Below are 20,595 nucleotides of genomic sequence, written 5' to 3'. Positions count from 1 at the left end.
GAATTCCTGGCTTTACAATACAGGGTTCCGTGTTTGTCAGGTTTGAGGAAGGTATTTAGCCTGCCAAGTAAGCACCATCTGTATTTTATTTTTTGACATTTGAGAAGCACTGCACATAGATCCAATCTCCGTCCACTTCCCATCTCAGCTTCCTGGGTCACTGCCTGAACTCTCACATAGAAAGGTGACATGGAAAGCTGGGGGGGGCGTTATTATTACCTCTGTCCCATGGCTTATGGCCTCCATTAAAGAAAAATTGGTGCGAGATGGGATCCTTCAGCCAGGGATCTGAGGAGGCTAGCCTCAGGCCCAGGGGAGGGGCGGGGGTCAGTTTTTACCACAGTGAGCCTGACGCAGGCAGTTCTTAGAGGGAAAACTCGTTAGCCACAGAATGAAATTCTATCTGGGGCTTTGCAGCTCTGTAATAACCCCTCCAGTGACCTCACCCGGATGCAGAAGTCTGCTGATGCAGCTGGCCAGTTTGGACTTCTCTTCTCTGTGGTAGTCGATGGCTTTGGGGAAGAGAAGAGGGTGAGGTGCACGGGAAGAAATGAGCCCAAAGGAGACGGTGCCAATTACTGCACCTGTCAGTGTTCAACAACAGATAAAATTAATTCGGAAACCCAAACAGTCTGCAGAAAACCGAACACAATTATCTAAGAAATTAAGTTATACCGTTGCCGTGACCTTTAATCAATCATCCAACCGTTAATGTTAATTTTGTGATCTAAAAATCATAGTTCTATTTGCATTTTAATGGCTGCTAAATGAGTGTCATCAGGAAGAAATAATGGCAGGGTGGCCTTTTGCTACAAATTCTTCCTTCCTAATGGTGATGCACAAAGCGAGGAAACGGGTGTTTGGAAAAGGTTTTGTTTCACCTCCCAGCAGATGTATGGAGCTGCCCTTCTCAAATGAAAAAACAAGCAATTCCCCACAAATACCACCACCTGTTGTTATAAATAAATCCAAGCTGTAAAATGGAACCAAAGCTTAATGGCAAAATCATTATGTGCCTCCAACCCCCTCCCGTCAATCCTTCATAATAGCCTCTTAACAACTTGTTCCTCAGTCGTGTACCTTTTTAAGCTTTCGACTGGCCATCAGGTCCCAGCCCTAACCAAGAGAAATGGCCTGTGGATTTGTGGCTAAAAATAAAATGTTACCAACCTCGGGGAGAATGATCACACGTCCATTTGCACGGTTGAAGCAGCTAGAAACTGGCGACGTGCCACTCTACACTTAGGGTTTCCTTTAATTCTTAATCCAGACATCCAGTGGCTTATTTTATAGCTAATGAACCTAACCTTCAGGTGGGAGCATCAAATCCTAATTAAATCAGGGCATCATGAGGTTATTGGCAGGCTGGTTATAATTCGGCAGAATCTTGCTTCTGTGAGTAGCGACAGGAAAATTATAAAACATTTGAGTTGGAATGTTGTATCCTTTAATTATCCCTTTACTCATCTCCAAACCCTATTTCCCTATGGACTTTATCACTCCATCTATAAATATTGATTGTTTAGCAGGCCTGGGATATTAATACTTATTAAAAATATTGCATTCCTCACCTGAAACTCAGCTTCTTTCCCTAAATCTCCTGGGAGAAGACCTATATGAATTATTTCTTCTGAAGAAAGGGGTCTTAACATTATAAATTGGTGGAGGTAGGAGGGAAACTTTAAAAATAAAGAGCTTCAGAGATTTTTCTGAGTACAGGACACTGAAATAAGGGAGGGAGGGGAAAATATTAGAGATGGAGGCTAACTTATTTTTTCCTGCAAAGGAAAATTGGGGGAACAAAAGTAATGTTCCTGCAAAGATTGCAAAACTCCATTTCATAAAAGATTTATTAGCAATGACAGAGGGAGATTGCTGAGTGGGATCCTGATAAATGCCTCGGCTTTTTTCCCCTGCTTTAAAATTATGGGTTCTGTCCATAAAGTACTGATTAATTCATATTCACTCAATGACATACCCCTTTTTTCCTCCCCCAAGCAAAGATTGTAAGCATTTTACTTCAACAAATACAGTACTCTGGGTGGGATGCATACTAATTCATTTAGCACTGGAACACTCGCACCACAATTTATGCTGCTAATCACAGCAAAGCAGGAAAGAATCTTTTCTTTTACTGTGACGAGACCTGCCTACCTTTCAGCATTTTCCCCCCTAAGGTATTATTAATCTCGAAACTTTACAAAATTGAAGACTTACCTAAGACCCTTTAAAACAGAGTAGCGTCATATGTAGCAACTCCCCAAGAGAGAAATTTCTTTGCTTTTCTAAAAGACTGACTGCAGCAATTGGGAGCTCTTTCTTGTTTAAAAAAATCCAGATAAGTAACTGGTATGTGTTCTAAATTTTCAGATTTAAAAAATACAGTATTCAATTTTGGAATACTGGAAGGTTCCGGAAGAGAAAAAAGGGCAAAGGACCTCGAGGGAGGACAGTAGATGTTGGGCCACAGATCAGGAACCAGTGGTGGCCATTCGCTCAGGTTTACCAGGAGAAACACAAGGGTAGTGCAGTGAAATGGCCAGATCTCCCTTCATCATAAGGATACCTTCATGCAGTCAGTCAGCAAGCATTTTTCAAAAGTTTTTTTTCTTGAGACAGAGTCTCGCTATGTCGCCCAGGCTGGAGTGCAGTGTTGACATCTCTGCTTGTTGCAACCTCCACTTCCTGGGTTGAAGTGATTCTCCTGCCTCAGCTTCCCAATTAGCTGGGATTACAGGCATACACCACCACACCCGGCTAATTTTTGTATTTTTTAGTAGAGATGGTGTTTTATCATGTTGGCCAGGCTGGTCTTGAACTACTGACCTGCCCCACTCAGCTCCTAAAGTGCTGGAATTACAGGCGTGAGCCACTGCGCCTGGCCACATTTTTCAATGTTAATAAATTTTTAAAATGAGAACAAAAATACATTTAAAAGATTGGAAAGTATAGGGAATTACTAGCAAAAGAATCATTTTACCAGCTATTACTGTGCTAGATACAAATCTGGATTCGTAAGAAATTTTCCACAAAAAAGGGTCTCTTTAATTCTGTTTGGGGAAATAGGGGAGTGTAACCTCCATGAGGGCAGGTACCATGTCTGTCTGATACTGACATGGCCCCATTCTTGGAATATGGTAATAGACGCTCATTATATATTTGTTGAGGGAATGAAGTTCTAAATAAATATTAAACAACAGTGTATGTCAAAATTGATTTTGGTTAACTTTGATTTGAAAGACCTAAAAATATTGAAACAACTTCATTTGTCTGGGTTAATACCTGAGGCTTGTTGCCTCATACCAAAGAAATCAAAGACACGGACACACATTGAGTGAGGTTAGGTGTAGGGGTTTAATAGGCGAAAGAAAGAGAAAAGAGAATAACAGCTCTTTCTCTGTAGAGACAGGGGCACCTGAGTGGGTCTTCTGGTTTTGTTGTGAAATACACAGTTTTATAGATGAGCACAGTTTTATAGATGGAGGCGGTGTCTGATTAACACAGGGCCGAAAGATGATTGGACCAGGTGTGCCATTTACATAGCCTGTGAAGAAGCTGGCTACTCTACCCTAGTCTTTTATTACGGAGGTGGGTTCTCTACCTGGCCGGCGCCGTGTTGTCTGTTCCTTACTGTACATGTGGTTGTCAAAGAAAAGGGAAGATAGAGCTGCCATGCTGAACATGCCTGGCCCCCAGGTAGCCTTTTCCTATTGGCATGGCTGCCAGTATTTACCTGTTCACGCTTTTAGCTTGCTTATCTATGCTTGCAGCTTGATTTTTCAGGCTGCTTTTTGTTGGAAAAGAAATGATGTTAGGGCTGCTTTTTATTAAAAGGAAACCTTACTGTGAAATCTCTTACCCTCCCTATCTAAATAATTTCTTTTTACCTCTTGTATCAGTACTGTCATGAGCAGCTATCTAGGCTTTTGAGCAATTTCTAAGTAGTTTTGTTAAAGGTCTAGTTTAAATAGGTAGAGAATGGCTAGACATGAAGTTGTGGCAGAGGTGGGACATGCTATGGTGGAAGATCCCTTCCATCAAGAATAACACTGACCTATTGAAAGCTTCTATGTGCCAATTATGGAACTAAATTGAATTTACCTCTTTCAATCTTCACAACAACTCCGAGAGGTATGAGTTTTTATTGTGATTTTATAGTTTGGCTCAGAAAGCATAAGTAATTGATCAAGATCATACAGCTAGCTGGTGGCAGAACTGGTACTCAAGTGCTCCTTGTGTGACTGCAGACCTTGGGCTCCTACATGCCATGCTTTACTGTCTGGAGGTTAGGTCAGCCAAAGATAGGAGCCAAATGTAGCATATTCAGAACTGGCATGTAGTGATGTGAGCTTAGAAGATCCCTCTCAAGGAATTGTCCAGGGGAAGAACATGTAGGATTCCTGAACATTTTAATCCAGGGTCTAATAGGGATCCAAGATCTGAAAACTGTTGAGATGAGACTCCCACAGCTTTGAAGTGGCTCAGTTCCAATCAAACTGGTACTGAGCACTGGGAAAGCCAGGAAAAAGTAGTCAGGGAACTGGGGACACGTGTTGAGAGGCAGGAAAGCTAGCCATGGTGGCTGGGGCATAGAACTCTGCTTTCAGTGACTGGGAAGGTTGGGAAGGTTGAGGCTTTACAGTGAAAAACTCAACATGTAAGTCATGGGGCTCATCCCCTGGTAGAAACAGAATTAATCATGACGGACTCCATAAGTCTCCCTGTTGACAGAGAGGTCAACCTATTTGTCTTAACTGGGGACAAAATTAGTACCAGAGCCTGGAATTGAACCTAAAGGGAATCAAGTTGACTCAGTTACCAGGGTTGGAAAGTATGATTCAGTGAGGGGTAGCCTATCTCATGTTTGTCTGACCTGAGGAAATAGTCATATTAAATTCATTTTTGCTAAAGTTAATTGAAATGTTGCCTATTTTAATCTTATTTATTTATGTATTTTTTGGAATGGAGCCTTGCTCTGTAGCCCAGGCTGGAGTGCAGTGGTGCGATCTCAGCTTGCTGCAAACTCTGCCTCCCAGGTCCCAGTTAAGGCAATTCTCTTGCCTTAGCCTCCCAAGTAGCTGGGATTACTGGCATATGTCACCACACCCAGCTAATTTTTGTATTTTTAGTAGAGACGGGGTTTCACCATGTTGGCCAGGGTTGTCTTGAACTACTGACCTCGTGATCCACCTGCCTCAGCCTCCCTAAGTGCTGGGATTACAGGCATGAGCCACTGCACCGGCCTAATTTTTCTCCTTTAATAGTAATGATAGCTATGTTTATTGTGCATCTAATATGGGTTGGCAGCAATGCATAGCGCTTTACTTGCGTCTCATTTAATCCTCACAAAGATACAGGGTGATAGGCATTGCTATCATCATCTCCATCTTATAAACAAGTGAAATGAAGGCTTGGAAGGGTTAAGTCATTTGTGTAAGGCCACATATCTAGGAAGTGTGAAGGTCTTGAGTTAATTTTTGTATAAGGCATAAGGAAGGGGTGAGTATAGAGGAGGTCTCTGGGGCCAGCATCTCCTCTGATGAACTAGGTGTATATATTTTGTTTAAAAACTAAAAAATATTTTAATTGACAAATTATATATATGTATGGTGTACAACATGATGTTTTGGCATATATATAAACACTGTGGAGTGGCTATACCAAGCTAATTAGCTTATTATCTCACATACTTAATTAAAAATTATTTATTTTCAGTTCTGCGGTACATGTGCAGGATGTGCAGGTTTGTCACTTAGGTGCACATGTGCCATGGTGGTTTGCTGCACCTGTCAACCCATCACTTAAGTGTTAAGCCCAGCATGAATTAGTCATTTTTCCTGATCCTCTCCCTCTCTCCACATCCCTACCCACTGGCCCCAGTGTGTGTTGTTCCCTTCCCTGTGTCCACATGTTCTCATTGTTCAGCTCCTGCTTCCGAGTGAGAAAATGTGGTGTTTTTCTCTTTCTGTGTTAATTTGCTGAGGATAATGGCTTCCAGCTCTACTCATGTTCCTACAAAGGACACGGTCTTATTGCTTCTTATGGCTGCATAGTATTCCATGGTGTATATGTACCCCATTTTTTAAATCCAGTCTATCACTGACTGGTGTTTGGGTTGATTACAGTTCTTCGCTATTGTGAATAGTGCTGCAATGAACTTATGCATGCATGTATCTTTATAAAAGAATGATTTATATTCCTTTGGGTATATACCCAGTAATGGAATTTCTGGGTAAAATGATATTTCTGATTCCAGGTCTTTGAGAAATTGCCACACTGTCTTCCATAGTAGTTGAACTAATTTACATTCTCACCAACAGTGTAAAAGCGTTCCTATCTCTCTGCAGCCTTGCCAGCATCTGTTGTTTCTTGACTTTTTAATAATCACCATTCTGATTGGTGTGAGATGGTAAATTATGGTTTTGATTTGCATTTCTCTAATGATCAGTGATGCTGAGCTTTTTCTCATATGTTTGTTGGCTGCATTTATATCTTCTTTTGAGAAGTGTCTGTTAATGTCCGTTGTCCACTTTTAATCTTTTTTTTTTCCTTGTAAATTTGTTTAAGTTCTTTGTAGACTCTGGATGTTAGACATTTGTCAGGTTAGGATGGATACAATGCAAAAATTTTCTCTCATTCTATAGGTTGTCTGTTCACTCTGATAGTTTCTTTTGCTGTGCAGTAGCTATTTAGTTTAATTAGATCCTATTTGTCAATTTTTGCTTTTGTTGCAATTGCTTTTGATGTTTTTATCATGAAATCTTTGCCCGTGCCTATATCCTGTATTGCCTAGATTTTCTTCTGGGGTTTTTATAGTTCTGGGTTTTAAATTTAAGTCTTTAATCCACCTTGAGTTAATTTTTGTATAAGGTGTAAGGAAGGGGTCCAGTTTCAATTTTCTGCATATGGTTAGCCAGTTATCCCAGCATCATTTATTAAATCAGGACTCCTTTCCCCATTGCTTGTTTTTGTTAAGTTTGTCGAAGGTTATATGCCTGTAGATGTGTGGTCATAATTTTGAGTTCTCTATTTTGTTCCATTGGTCTATGTGTCTGTTTTTGTATCAGTACCATGCTGTTTTGGTTACTGTAGCCTTGTAGTATAGTTTGAAGTCAGGTAGCATGATGCCTTCAGCTTTGTTCTTTTTGCCTAGAATTGTCTTGGCTATACAGGCTCTTTTTTGGTTCCATATGAATTTTAAAAAAGTTTTTTCTAATTCTGTGAAGAATGTCAATGGTAGTTTTATGGGAATAGCATTGAATCCATAAATTACTTTGGGCAGTATGGTCATTTTCATGATATTTATTCTTTCTATCCATGAGCATGGAATGTTTTTCCATTTATTTGTGTTCTATCTGATTTCCTTGAGTAGTCGTTTGTAGTTCTCCTTGAAGAGGTCCTTCACTTCCCTTGTTAGCTGCATTCCTGGGTATTTCATTCTCTTTATAGCAGTTGTGAATACGAGTTCATTTATGATTTTGCTTTCTGCTTGTCTGTTGTTGCTGTATAAGAATGCTTGTTATTTTTGCACATTGACTTTGTATCCTAAGACTTTGCTAAAGTTGCTTATCAGCTTAAGAAGTTTTTGGGTTGAGACAATGGGGGTTTTCTAGATATAGGATCATGTCATCTGAAAACAAAGACAATTTGACTTCCTCTTTTCCTATCTGAATATCCTTTATTTCTTTCTCTTGCCTGATTGCCCTGGCCAGAACTTCCAATACCATGTTGAATAAGAGTGGTGAGAGAGGGCACCCTGTCTTCTGCTGGTTTTCAAGGGCAATGCTTCCAGCCTTTGCCCATTCAGTATGATGTTGGCTGTGGGTCTCACATACTTATTTTTTCATAGTGAGAACAGTTAAAATCTACTCATTTAGCTATTTTCAATTATAAAACATGTTATTAACTATAATTACCATGACATACAATAGATCTCCTGAACTTATTCTGCCTGAAATTTTATGTCCGTTGGTCTCCCTGACCCTTTGTGCATGTTTTGATCTCACCCCTCAGTGGAGGCAGTTTTTATGGCATGCATCCTACCTGCCAGGCTAAGATTCAATAAGCTCAAACTTTCTTTCTTTCTTTCTTTTTCTTTTTGAGATGGAGTTTCGCTCTTGTCGCCCAAGCTGGAATGTAATAGTGCACCAGTCTTGGCTCACTGCAACCTCTGCATCCTGGGTTCAAGTGATTCTCCTGCCTCAGCCTCTTGAGTAGCTGAGATTACAGGTGCCCACCACCATGCCTGGCTAATTTTTGTATATTTAGTAGAGTCGGCGTTTCACCATGTTGGCCAGGCTGGTCTTGAACTCCTGACCTCAGGTGATCCACCTGCCTCAGCCTCCCGAAGTGCTGAGATTACAGGCATGAGCCACTGCATCTAGCCAGCTCAAACTTTCCATAAGAGAATGTGTGAATCCTCCTGAGGGTTCAAATGCAGAAGCTCCTGCCCAGTGCTAGTTCACCAGTGGTAGGTTCAGGGAAGGCCCAATTGTCTTTCAGTATCAACAACATCAACCCAACTTCTTTTCTCAGATTTTTGGGCTTTGCCCTTTATAAATGCACCAATCCTTTTAAAAACTGCTTATATTTACTGCCATTCCTTTCTCTAGGGCAGATGGTGAAATAACAGGGGTAGGGGGCAGGTAAATGAACTTGAAGAATGTCAAGGTATTTTAGCACCGTTTAATGAAAAAAGCTGGGATCTGAAGGTAGCTGACTTGAGTTCATCTCTTGGCCCCATCAATTATCTGTGTGACCTTGGACAGGCTGTGAAACCTCTTTCAGTCTCTTCGTTTGCAAAATGGGGTAATTATATCCATCTTCGTAGATTCCTACCATTCATTCGCTTGTGTCTTTTCACCAGAGAAAGACCAAATTAATATCACAATAGATACAGTCTACCACGAAATTCAGTTGTCTAGTCCTTGGGGGCAGGGACCTGAAAAATGGGCAGAGCAGGCTAATAGTTTCCAAGATAGAATGCACACCAAATACTATACTATCCTCTGCTCCAAAAAGCAGATGTGGGTTTTCTGTCTTATTTGTTGTGATGCGTTTGTTTATTGGAGTTTCCCTTTTAGAGCTGTATAGAACTTTTCCAATTTGATTCCGAAATGACATTTCCAAAACTAACCTAAGACTTTTCTCTGCTGTCCCTAGCTTCACCTCACATCCCCATAAAAGCACACCCAGCCTTCATTACATTTACCAAGATAGACTCAAATAAATCCTACTGTAGATAAACAGCCCACAAAATTAACCATGGGTGAGCAGACTGGCTCTAAATGCACTCTTTAAAGGGCATGCTCTTTAAGAGGAGAAACCAACCAGGGAATGGATTTGGAGATAATTTGTGTCTTGCAGGTGTGGCCTGATAAGGCACAAAAAACCTCAACTTTATGATTGTGGAAAGGCAATATTCCTATCCTCAGTGTAGCTTACGTAAGTAGTCATTTATCAGAGCAAGATAAATTGTTCTAGTTATTTGTCAGGAGTGAAAACTAATAGGTATAACAATAATATAGTCAAATTTGTTAAGTACTTGTTATGTATATATTATCTCTTGAGTCTTTAAAGCTACTGCATGTGATAGGTGTTACTGTTCCTATTTTATGAGTGAAGAAATTAACACTCATGAGATTTACTGATTTATTTCAGTTTTGATAGCTAGGAGTTGGAGTAGTGGTTCTCAGTCCGAAGGACACTTGGTAATGTCTGAAGACAACTTTGGCTGCCACAGCTGGTGGTGGGGTGGGAGTGGGGAGGAGATACTAGTGGAATCTAGTGGGCAAAGGCCAGGAATGCTGCTAGTATCTCCTATATCAAAGAATTATGTAGCCTCGATAGTGTTGAGCTTAAGAAACCCTGAGTTGGGGAAGTGGCAACAAACTAGGTTTTTTGATTCCTGGTTCAGCGCTTATTTTTCTACAAGGTTTACAAAACAATGGTATAGTAGAACTGCTGCCAGTGGTTGTAAGTTTCTCCAGGCTGATATTGCTCTGGCAGTACAGGTTGGTTTCAGCTGGCGTCATTTTGATGGGTTGTTGGGTCCACTCCCGTGAGTTCCTTCTGAACAGGTTGTAGGCTATTCTGAATATCACCTCTGGGGGTCTCATGACCAAAACTGGCAGTACCTGATCTTTAGGTAGTTAGAGGAAGAATCTCCTTACGATGGATCCAAAAGGATATGTCGTGGAGAAAAATGAACTGGAAATTAAGAAAAAAATCTCATTTTGCCCACCCATGCAGATAATAATTATCCACATATACAGTGCTTTATCATTTTCAAAGCACGTTCATATTCCTTCAGCAAATATTTGTTGAGGAGAAAAAAAGGGCCAGTTTCTGTTCCAATTCTGAGCATTTCGTAATGGTAGAGACAAAGCACCTGACTTTTCGGAGCTTTTGTATGAGATGCAGGAGATATGGACAATAAAACAAGGAAGTGTCCAGATACCAGGGAAGGCAAGTACTTTAGAAAACAATAAAGCAGAGGAAGGAAACTAGGAGTGTGGTGTTGCCATTCCACATAGTGGTGGGCAGGAAAAGTCTAACAGGAAAGACAGTATTTTTGCAGAGACATGAGAACAGGAGTCAGGGAATCATCTGGATATCGGGGGAAGAGAGTTCTGGGAAGAAAGAATAGCAAAAGCTCTGAGACTGGTGTGTGTTTGAGTGCCAGTTTAAGGAAGAGCAAGGAGACAAGTGTGGTTGAAGTGAAGTGGGCAAAGGGGCAAGTGGGAGGAGAGGGGCCACAGAGATAGCAGCAGATGGACCTCGAAACCACTGGGGGACATTGGGTTTAACTCTGATTGAGATAGGGAGCTATGGAAGAGTTGTGAGCAGTGGAATGACATAATCAACCATAGTGCCATGATTGCACACAGTAGATCAGTCCGGCCGCTGTGTTGAGAGCAAACTAGAGAAGCCTAGGTTTATAGTCAGCAAGCCAGTTTCAAGGCTACTGTACTAATCCAAGGAAGAAACAATAGTGGTTGAAACCAGAGATGTAGCATTGGAGATGGGTATATTTTGACAGTTGAGCCAACAGGATTTGCAGCGTATGTGGAGTTTGAGATAAAGAAAGGGAAAAGAGATGGTGCCTAGGATTTTGGCCTGAGCAGCTTTCCCATTTGAGATGGTGAGTCTGTAGGAGAAGCAGATTTGAGGTGCAACATCAGGAATTCCATCTGAATGTGTTAGTGGAAGGTGCCGGATAGACGTTAGTGGAGATGTTGAGTTATATTGCATGGCATATGACATATCCAATGTTATCACATATCTCTCTTTGCTCAAAGGCCAGCATTTGATTAACATGACCATTGCTACAACATGATGGAACTGGGTGAAATAATACTTCATCTGATTCCAACATCAATGTCCTTCTACTGATGGAGAATTTTAGATATGAGTCAGTATATGGAAAGAAATCTTCAAATACCATCAGTTCCTAACAACTGTCTTTAAACCATGCGTCTCTGTGACCTTCCTTAAAAAGCAAGGGATGGTCACATTGGGGCAGAGGCACAGATTACATCCAAATAAAACAGCTTCATTCCTAAAGACTCCTAAAAACTTGGCATATGATTAGCCAAGTTCCACATTGAACCCTTTATATTTTACACATGTGGATCCTTTGGTTTTCAGTGGCTCTCTTGCAAACAGCATGCAGTTGAATTTTGAATTTAGTTCTCATCTAAGAATGTATGTCTTCTAAAGAGGAGCACGGAACCCCTTCACATTGATTGTGATTGTGGAATGTCAGTTCTTACTGCTATCCTATTTTATGTCTTCCTTTGTGTGAGCCTCCTTGACGTTTCCCCCTTTTTCTTTTATAATCTTGAGTCACATTTTCAAGTTTCTTTTGGTCTTTTTCCTCCAGTGAACCTATTCTATTGTTTTCCAACTAAAAGCTACCTTTAACTGAAAACAAATATTGAGTCTACATTTCCTCATTCACATGAAGAATAAAACAGCATCTATTGCTTCTTCCCTTGTGAGATGAGATAATTTAACCTCCTTTACATTCTTTTGGCTGCTGAACCATTTCAAGGTTTTGGCTTAAGAAATCACAGACTCAGAGCATGTGAGGCTCTCATTTTGCAAGAGAAGAAAACTGAGGCCCAGAGAAGCAAAAAGATTTACTTCTGAAAATCTCCAGCTTCTGAAGAGAAGAATTGGAAACCTAGACCCAGACACAGGGCATCAAGTCTACCCCTCACCGTCAGCTTGGACAACACTCAAACAGCCCTTAAAAATCCCAGACAGATGAGAAAATATGCTAGATTTAGAGGCTTAAAGACAATGGATTTCTCAATTCATTGTAAAAGTTTAAAAGCTTTCCAGGAAATTTTTCCATCTCTATAATAAAACTTTTCTTTAGCCTACATTCTATTAATCTTTCTGTTCACGATGGAAAGCCTTTTGCTTAATAATATCACCTCAAATATTTGAAGACTATTCTTAAGTCTCCCCATAGACTCCTTTTCTCGAGAATAAATAATCTAAATTCCTTTAAACTTTTCTCATAAATTCTTCTTCCCATTCTTTTATTAATCTTTATCACTTTCTATGAGCTTTCCTCAAATTTTCTATCTTGTGAAGCCAGGAGAGGACAAAGAACTATGATACTGATTATATAGCTCACACCAAACAGTGAGTTCTTTGAAGGTGGGGACCACTTCTTAGTCAACTTTGTATTCCTAGATCAGAGGTCGGCATTTTTTTTTTTTTTTTTTTTCCTGAAGAGAGCCAGAGAGTAAATATTTCAGGCTTTGCAGTTTGAGAGGCAATGTATTCTTTGAGCGACTATTCTCTCCAAAAGGCTAATACTCTGTTTTATATTATACATTAAACACATACGAATCATTCTTAGCTTAAGAGCCATGTAAAATAGTATGGCCGGTGGGCTGCTATAGATTACTGAGCCTTGCCTTAGATTTTAGCACAATACATGGAGCATAGAAGGCATTTGATAAAGTTTGCTGAATAAAAGAATGCATGCATCTATGAAGATATTTCCATAGTTTGCCTTTTATATTCTTGTTAACACTTCTACGATATTGCTGACCTAATGAACTTGTCCACTAAGATCTCCAGGTCTTCTTTTGTCATACATATATAGCCAGCGCTTTTGCATGCTGTTTGTATGTGGGTATTTTTATTGTTCTTCTCTTAATTTAAGCTGTGGTACGGGCTCTCTATTAACGCTCATTTGTTGGTGGCTTTGAATCTCACCTGTAATTTAGTGAGGCTGTTTTGAATTTTTGTTTTTCCAGTGTGTTCAGCAGCTGCCCTAGTTAGAAGTCATCTGTGAACTTAAGTAAGCCCAGGCACTTGATAAAACCAAAATGCTGGACCCAGTTTAACTCCTCAGCTGGGGCTCCCAGCTCTGTTTTCATTCTTATGGCGCCTACCTGCCTCGCAGGGGTCGGGGAGCTCATTTCTACTTATTGTTCTGGAATAGATTGGAAGGAATCAGACAGGCTCACAGAGAAGGCTGTCACTAACGGCAAAAGAAAAAAAAAAACCTTCCTTTCTTTCTCCTTAGTCTTTGGGCCTGTAGAGAACACTTGTCACAGCCCAAGGTAGAGCTCTGTGTTAGAATTTCCATTCTGAGCCTGAATTTGGATGACGCAGTCTTGAGCAGCACAAATCCATAGCCTCAGGAACATGGAGCTGCTTTACAGAATGCCTGGAGGCTGACCCCTGAGACTGAGCACATCTTCCTGCCACCCTCTCTGTCCCTACCCCAGTTTCAGTTGAATTAATTCTTAGGTGTACAGAGGCCTTTCTGGTCAGAGTACCCTGTTTATCTGCAATGATCTTATATAGGTACCTGTTATCTCTCTCCACTAGGGTTCAGTCAACAAGAAGCCACGTCTCTTTATTCCTTTGCATCCTGCCGTGGTACACAGAGGAGCGATTAGAGTTAGCCAGATGCGATGTCAAAGCTGATGGGAAACAAGGCAGGGAGCACTTCCTTTCCTCCAAGCTCCCGACTAGCTATTAGGTGGTTACAACTTTCAATCTGAGAGAACTGGGAAAAGCTTTACCCTGGTTCCCTAGAGGTGAAATATGTTACCTATAGCCCATTATATCCACTTTCGCTCCTCTCCGCTCCCCTCCCCTCTATGTTGCTGAAATTGCCGTGATTGCTACCGTTTAAAATGTCCATTTAAAATGGAAAGCTACATTTATTTACAATGACTTCCTTCTTAACCAGGGTAGGGGAGGTTGCAAAATAGCTAACCTAGTGGTGGATTAATCTTTAACATTTCTTTCAAATGTGGAAGGAAAGAAAATGATGACAATTTTAAGGCTCTATTAGGTGGAAATGATCTATGAGGGATGGCAGACAGCTGAAGGTCACAAATCAGGCACTGCCTCTGGCTCGGTGATTCAGAAGAAGAGTGGAATGGGAAGTGTGTTCCTGAGTTTTATGAGAGTCCAAGTTTAGGAATTTATCAACGTGTGCCTGGGATTTGCTGTAATGAGCCTCTTCACTCCTCTCATAAAACAAACCAGTGTCTGATTAAAGCTGGCTGGCCTTCTTTGGATACAGAAATGAATTCATTTAGAATTTTGGGGGAAAATATCATGTTTTTGTCTGGCTTAATCGAAAAATAGCTTCATTAGTATATGGGGATCATGCTTATTCCCCACCTGGTTAAAAGAATAATGTCAATGCCATTGAATTTGCATAGTTTCTATCATTAATGTTTGGAGAGCCTCTTTCAAGGTGTTTTCAATTCTATAATTTCTGTTTTCCTATTTTTGTCAGAGATTTTTCTTTACCCTGTGTAGAGTCAGGATGGACTCGGCTATGATACAGTAGCAAAAATTCTTTGAAATCTCACTATCCGAAGACAACAAAGGTTTATTTCATTCTTATACAGGTCTATCACATTCTGCATGGCTACGCTCCATGATGTTTTCTCTCAGGGACCCCACCACCAAGAGCAGGGGGTGGCAAACTTTTTCTGTAAAGGATCAGACAGTACAGTACACAGATTTGCTAGCCATGTGGTTTCTGTTGCAGCTGCTTAACTCTGCCATTGTAGCATGGAAGCAGCTGCAATATGTAAAGAGATGGACATGGCTGTGTTTCAATAAAACTTATTTATAAAAACTGATAGAGGACTGAATTTGGTTTGCAGGGACTGTAGTTTACCCACCTTACAGTGGTGAGGGGAAGGAAATGTGACGAATCTTGCATGGCTTCTTTAAGGCTTAAATTCCACATGGTCATGTTTTATTGGCCATAGCAAGCCACAAGGCCACACCTGACTTCACGGAGGTACAAAAAGTGCAGTCCTTGTTTGTGCCCAGAAAGAGGAGAACCAGAAGCATTGGTGGACAGCATCATTGATGACACATCCCTTTCCTATTCTTTTTAGAAAAGTCTGCTATTTCTAGATTAGCACTTCTTCAAAAAGCATCCATTAACTGCAATCTATATGTTTTACAACTGCTGTGATCAGAACTAAACAAATCTAGGAGATGAACAGGATCAAATTTTTAGGAGTCATTCTAAATAGTAAGTATGTGACTTTTTTTTGACAGTCTCACTCTGTTGCCTAGGCTGGGGTGCAGTGGTGCGATGTTGGCTCACTGCAACCTCTGCCTCCCAGGTTCTAAACAATTCTCCCGTCTCAGCCTCTGGAGTAGCTGGAATTACATGTGTGCTCCACCATTCCTGGCTAATTTTTGCATTTTTAGTAAAGACAGGTTTCACCAAGTTGGCCAGGCTGGTCTACAACTCCTGACCTCAGATGATCTACCTGCTTCAGCCTCCCATAGTGTTGGGATTACAGGCGTGAGCCACCGCGTTTGGCCATGACATTTCTTTTCTTCAGACCACTAAGGTTCTGTTTGGGTCCCTGAACTGATCTGGTGAGATTACTTTCATCTGTCCAACTCATTCTCACATGTTTAGATTTCTGGTTAGATTTCTGAATCCGGACAGGGACTATATCCTCCCTTGCCTGTTTTTTTTTTTTTTTTTCTTTATAAATCAGGGACGTCTTGTAGTCTCTCATCCTTCATTAGGATAGGACTGAGTCTGGGTCTTGCAGACCACCTTGGGCATGGGCAAACTCTTTCTGTATCCCAGGGGAGACAGCAGTTCCCACCCATGTGCCTCTGGAGCCTTCCCTTCTTTTAGCATCCATTTCGTTATCTCCAGGTTTTGCATATTAGGAAAGGAAATTTCATTTCATCCAGGAGAGGGCACTATGCACCAGTTCTAGAATACTCAGTTCCTTCCAGTGGAGGCACAAATTATGGGATTAATGAAACCCATATTCAAACCCTGAAACTATAGCACCTATCATAAAACACAAACCAAAATACCACATTAAGAATGTACTCTATAAAAACAGGAAAAAAATGCAATTTATTAGCAACTCGTACATTTCAGAAGGTACAAACTGCTTTGTTGAATCAAGCAAACACCTTTAGTGGGTGCTCCTCTTCTTTTCTTACAAACTCAGGCTCTTGAACCGAAGCCTGCCCTACTGTTGGCACTTACACGTCATCCTTAGAACCTTGGGGGTCAAGGCTGCAAGCTTGGTCCTGTTGAAAACAGAATAATTTGCTTCTTTCAGGCATCTTCTTCCATTAGGGAGTGAATAACGTGCCAGAGAAACTTCATGCAAAATGCAGGCAGAAAATAAAATACAATAATTCCCTATGTGCTGAAATGAAAGATGCCAGTGTTTTATAATATGGAGAAAGTTTGAATGAGGAACTTGGTGATTATACACTTTTTGTCCCGTTCTCTCGGTTCATTTGTACTTAAGCATCATCTCTCTATAGTGCATTATTAAGAGAACCATCCAGACTCCCCCCACCCCCTTTTTTTGCTGCAACTTCCTACTTAGCTGCTAAGCTTTCTACTTGAATCTTGACTATGACTAACATGTTACTGAGCCCTCTCTGCTTCAGTTTTCTTGTGTGTGAGACAGATGTAATTATAGTGCCTATCTCTGAGGATGTTATGAGATGTTTGCTTATTATCATGCATTCTTTTGTTGTCTTTTCTCAAAAGTTTGCAGACTGTTTTAACCTCTCCTGTACTTCTTTCTTTCACAATGCTGCCATGTAACTGTCTCTAGAGTAAATTTGCTCTCAGGCAGATTACTTATCAATCAAACATAAGATATTAAATATTTAAAGGTAATGGTATCCTTCTCTTGGGGTAAGGCATATACAGCCTTTTAGCAATTAGTCTTTTTATTATTACACAGAACACCCAATATAGTCTTCATGGCCTATGAAATCTCCCAAGTGGATTTTCCCTGAAATGCTATCCCTTGGAATTTTACCCCCTTAATCTGGTTAAGTTCCTGGATTAAGTCAGGTAAAAAATATATTAGTAAGATTACATTAATAGCAGATGACATTAATTTGCTAGGCACTATGCTAAGCACTTTACGTATATTGTTTTATTTAATTCTCATCAAGCTCTTATGTAGTATCTCAATTTTACAGATGAGGAAACTGAGGGTGAAAGAAGTCTAGCAACTTGGCACAAACCGCACAACTAGAAAGTGGCAGATGAAGCTGGTCCTGCTCATGGTACATTGACTTCAGCCCTACACTAGATTTTCCTAAACGTGTTTCCCTGGTGAGAAACTGAATATGAACAAACAGAACTCTGTCCCACAATCTGCAGCAAACGGACTCAGAAACTAATCTGTTATTTTTAGTAACTAGCCCAGGAAGTCAGCCTGCTATCTCTAAATCAACTTGCAGAAAGTCAGACCACTACCTCTAGAAACTGGTTCAGGAAGCCAAACAATAACCCCTGTAACAATTGGCCTCAAACTGCCAAGCTTGATTAACAACTGACAGTATCTCTAATTTTTGCCCTTGTTTCCAATTTAGAAATAACCAGAGTGAGCCAAATTATATACCATACCCATCAGGTAGGATGCCCCACTTCTAGTTAGGCTGCCTCCAGCTTCCCCAGGCCAACAAGCCTCCAATCAGGGCACACCTGAAGCCTTCCCTTTTCTCCACGATGAAGCTTTCCCACTCCCCTGTCTTTGAGTCTTTGTCAAATGCAAGTGATAGTGGCTGGCTCTCTTGCTCTATAATAAGCTTTGAATGAATAAGGAGCCTTTGCTTGCTCTTGTTTGGTTGGTTTTCATTTGTTGCCAGGGTGGTCACCATGTATTATCTTTGGGCTATGCTGAATCTCTTTCATGTCCCACATCAATCTACCTACTATGCTGATTCATGTGGTTTCATGTTGGACTAGTCACTTTTTTTTTTTTTGTATTTGGGTTGACATTTCAATTGAAGTTAATTCTTAGTCTCTCTGTCTAAAATTGCTCATAGAACAAACTTAAATCACTATGACTTCATCAACTGATGAATTGTGTTCTATAGCTTTTGCTACTTCTGTTCCAATTTGCTATTACAGTCACCTGTCCAAATGCTTCTCTCAAATGTCCACTTTGATTCAATGTCTACTTTGGTCATTAGATAATGCCTTCACCTCTGCTGCTAGAGAGAGGATTTTTAGACATCTGACAGATATTTTTAAGAAAGAAAGCAACTTGAGTCCTGAGTACTGCAGACCTTCCACACTGCTCAGAAACCTTCTGTACTGTAGCTGCTTCCTTTGTCATGTGACTAAAACCTGTTCCTTCTGTCCTGTCCCGGGTATTAAAAACAGTCCAGCTGCTGTTCACTCTGGGATTTTCATGTCCAGCTAGTTCATGTGTCTTTAAATACCATGGGTTGAAAAATGAACTTAGTGTAAATCTGTGCAGGTTGCATCTCAGCTAGAAAGCGTGGATTTAATCCTAAATTGTATTATTTGTCAGCGTAGTAAGTCTTCACTCTGGGTTGTGCAAGTGCTGATTCTATAGCCTGGACCACTTCATGGACACTTATTGTGTGTCAGGAATTGTAGTAGAGAATAAGGAAACAAAGATGTATGAGACACTGCTTCCTAGGTAGAGAGAGACAGGTCATACACATAACAGGCTGTAACACAAGGTCTTATACTCTGAGCATGACGTTAGCTGCTTCTCTTGTTGGCACCACCACCAACTGGGTCTTATCCAGTCCTAGCACTTGTTACAGTGTAGTGCAGTGCAGTTGAAGGCATGTTTCTGTTTAGCCCACTGAACTGTGATCCCCTGAGGACAGGGACTGACTCTTGCGTACCGGCTGTGTTGCCAGCAATCTAGATGGTACCTAATTCATAGTAGACAGGTTGACAGTATGAGATATTTGGTCAAAAAGAAGTTTAAGTCACAGCTCTTTGACATATTAATTATGAGAACTAGGGCAAGTCAGCTTTTCTAAGATCCTGTGTGTTCATCTCTAAAATGGGGACAATAATAATTACTACACTCCACTCTACCTCATAGATCATTTCCACATCATTGGCACATATTACACACTCAATATCTTCTGGTATAATTATGAATTCAATTACCTTGAAATTCCAGTGATACAGATGACACGTACTTAGGATTGAGAGGAAGGAAGGATTGCTAAATCACATCCTGAAAATTGGGTGTTATTCTAGGGTGGAAGCCAAATGAATCCATTCCAATGCTATATGGCATGAGCACAAGCAATAACGTTATGCAGTACGTCTGAATGCACGTGGCAAAATAAAAGCTCTTGCTAATGATGGAGGCATGAAGAACATGAGTTTGTCACTTAAAATAGGAATGGAAACATTTGAGCATGCCCATTCCACATGGAGAACACTGGCAATTCATCCATCCACAGATGCATGGCAGAATCCTGATGTATTTACTGGTGCTTCAGAAGAAAGATCTTGGTTATGGGGAGCGTTGAAAAAAGAAGTTGATGGAATCTAAGGAAGAGAAGAATTTAGTTAAGTACATTTTATAGGAGAGAAAACTGGGAGGGGCTCCAAGCTTGAATGCTCCCATTTCACATATCAATGCTGTGAATCTCAATTTCCCCAAATGAGGCTAACGCTATGTGAGAATTGAATGGGGTAACAAATGTGAGTGTACCAATGCAATGCCTAATATTTCTTGAATACTATAAGTAGTCTAATATTAATTTTGGTTTTCATTCTTTTGGTGATAGAAATAGTAACACTGGGAATTGTGCAATATACTAGAGCATATATAAGGTGGGAAATGAATATATTAAGAAACCATCATTTTATTCAGAAACAGTGTGGTTGAGTCTGCTGATTTTCCTCCAAAATCATTCTCCTTTTCTTCTGTTGTAATAGAATCCTTCATTTTAGATGGGCCATGGCTGCTTGGAATAACAACTACATTTCCCAGTTTTGTTTTTTGAAGCTAGATGTAATCATAAACAATGGGCTATAAGAGGAAATAGTGTGTGCAATCTATCAGATGTTTCTTTGAAGAAAGATCGTGTACTCTCTTTCTCCCCTTTCCTTCTCTGCTGCCTGGAATGTGGATGCGATGCCTGGAACTGCGTGGAGCAGCCATCTGGACCCCAAGGTGAAGGCCTTGTTTAAGGATGGAGGAGTGTGATATGGAGCTGACAGCACTGGATAGCCAATGCTTATTGGAGGGAGAACATACATTTGTTTTTCCAAAGCCAAGTGGGCTTTAG

The 20,595-nt window shown here is 40.5% G+C and overlaps 1 protein-coding gene across 1 annotated transcript in view; it reads right to left on the bottom strand.

Annotated features, from left to right (window-relative positions):
• Positions 1 to 399: 399 nt before the first annotated feature.
• Positions 400 to 20,595, bottom strand: part of LOC108291247 (60S ribosomal protein L12-like) — an 83,065-nt gene continuing 62,869 nt past the window's right edge. Inside the window, exon 2 of the mRNA XM_037732471.1 lies at positions 400 to 584. Within this exon, the coding sequence (XP_037588399.1) occupies positions 400 to 584 (185 nt within the window). The remainder of the gene's footprint in view (positions 585 to 20,595) is intronic.

This window comes from Cebus imitator, unplaced genomic scaffold (assembly GCF_001604975.1).
Source record: "Cebus imitator isolate Cc_AM_T3 unplaced genomic scaffold, Cebus_imitator-1.0 Scaffold18, whole genome shotgun sequence".
Classification (NCBI taxonomy): Eukaryota; Metazoa; Chordata; class Mammalia; order Primates; family Cebidae; genus Cebus; species Cebus imitator.
Note: the sequence above shows the minus strand (reverse complement) of the source record. Positions and strands in the feature narration are given on the sequence as shown.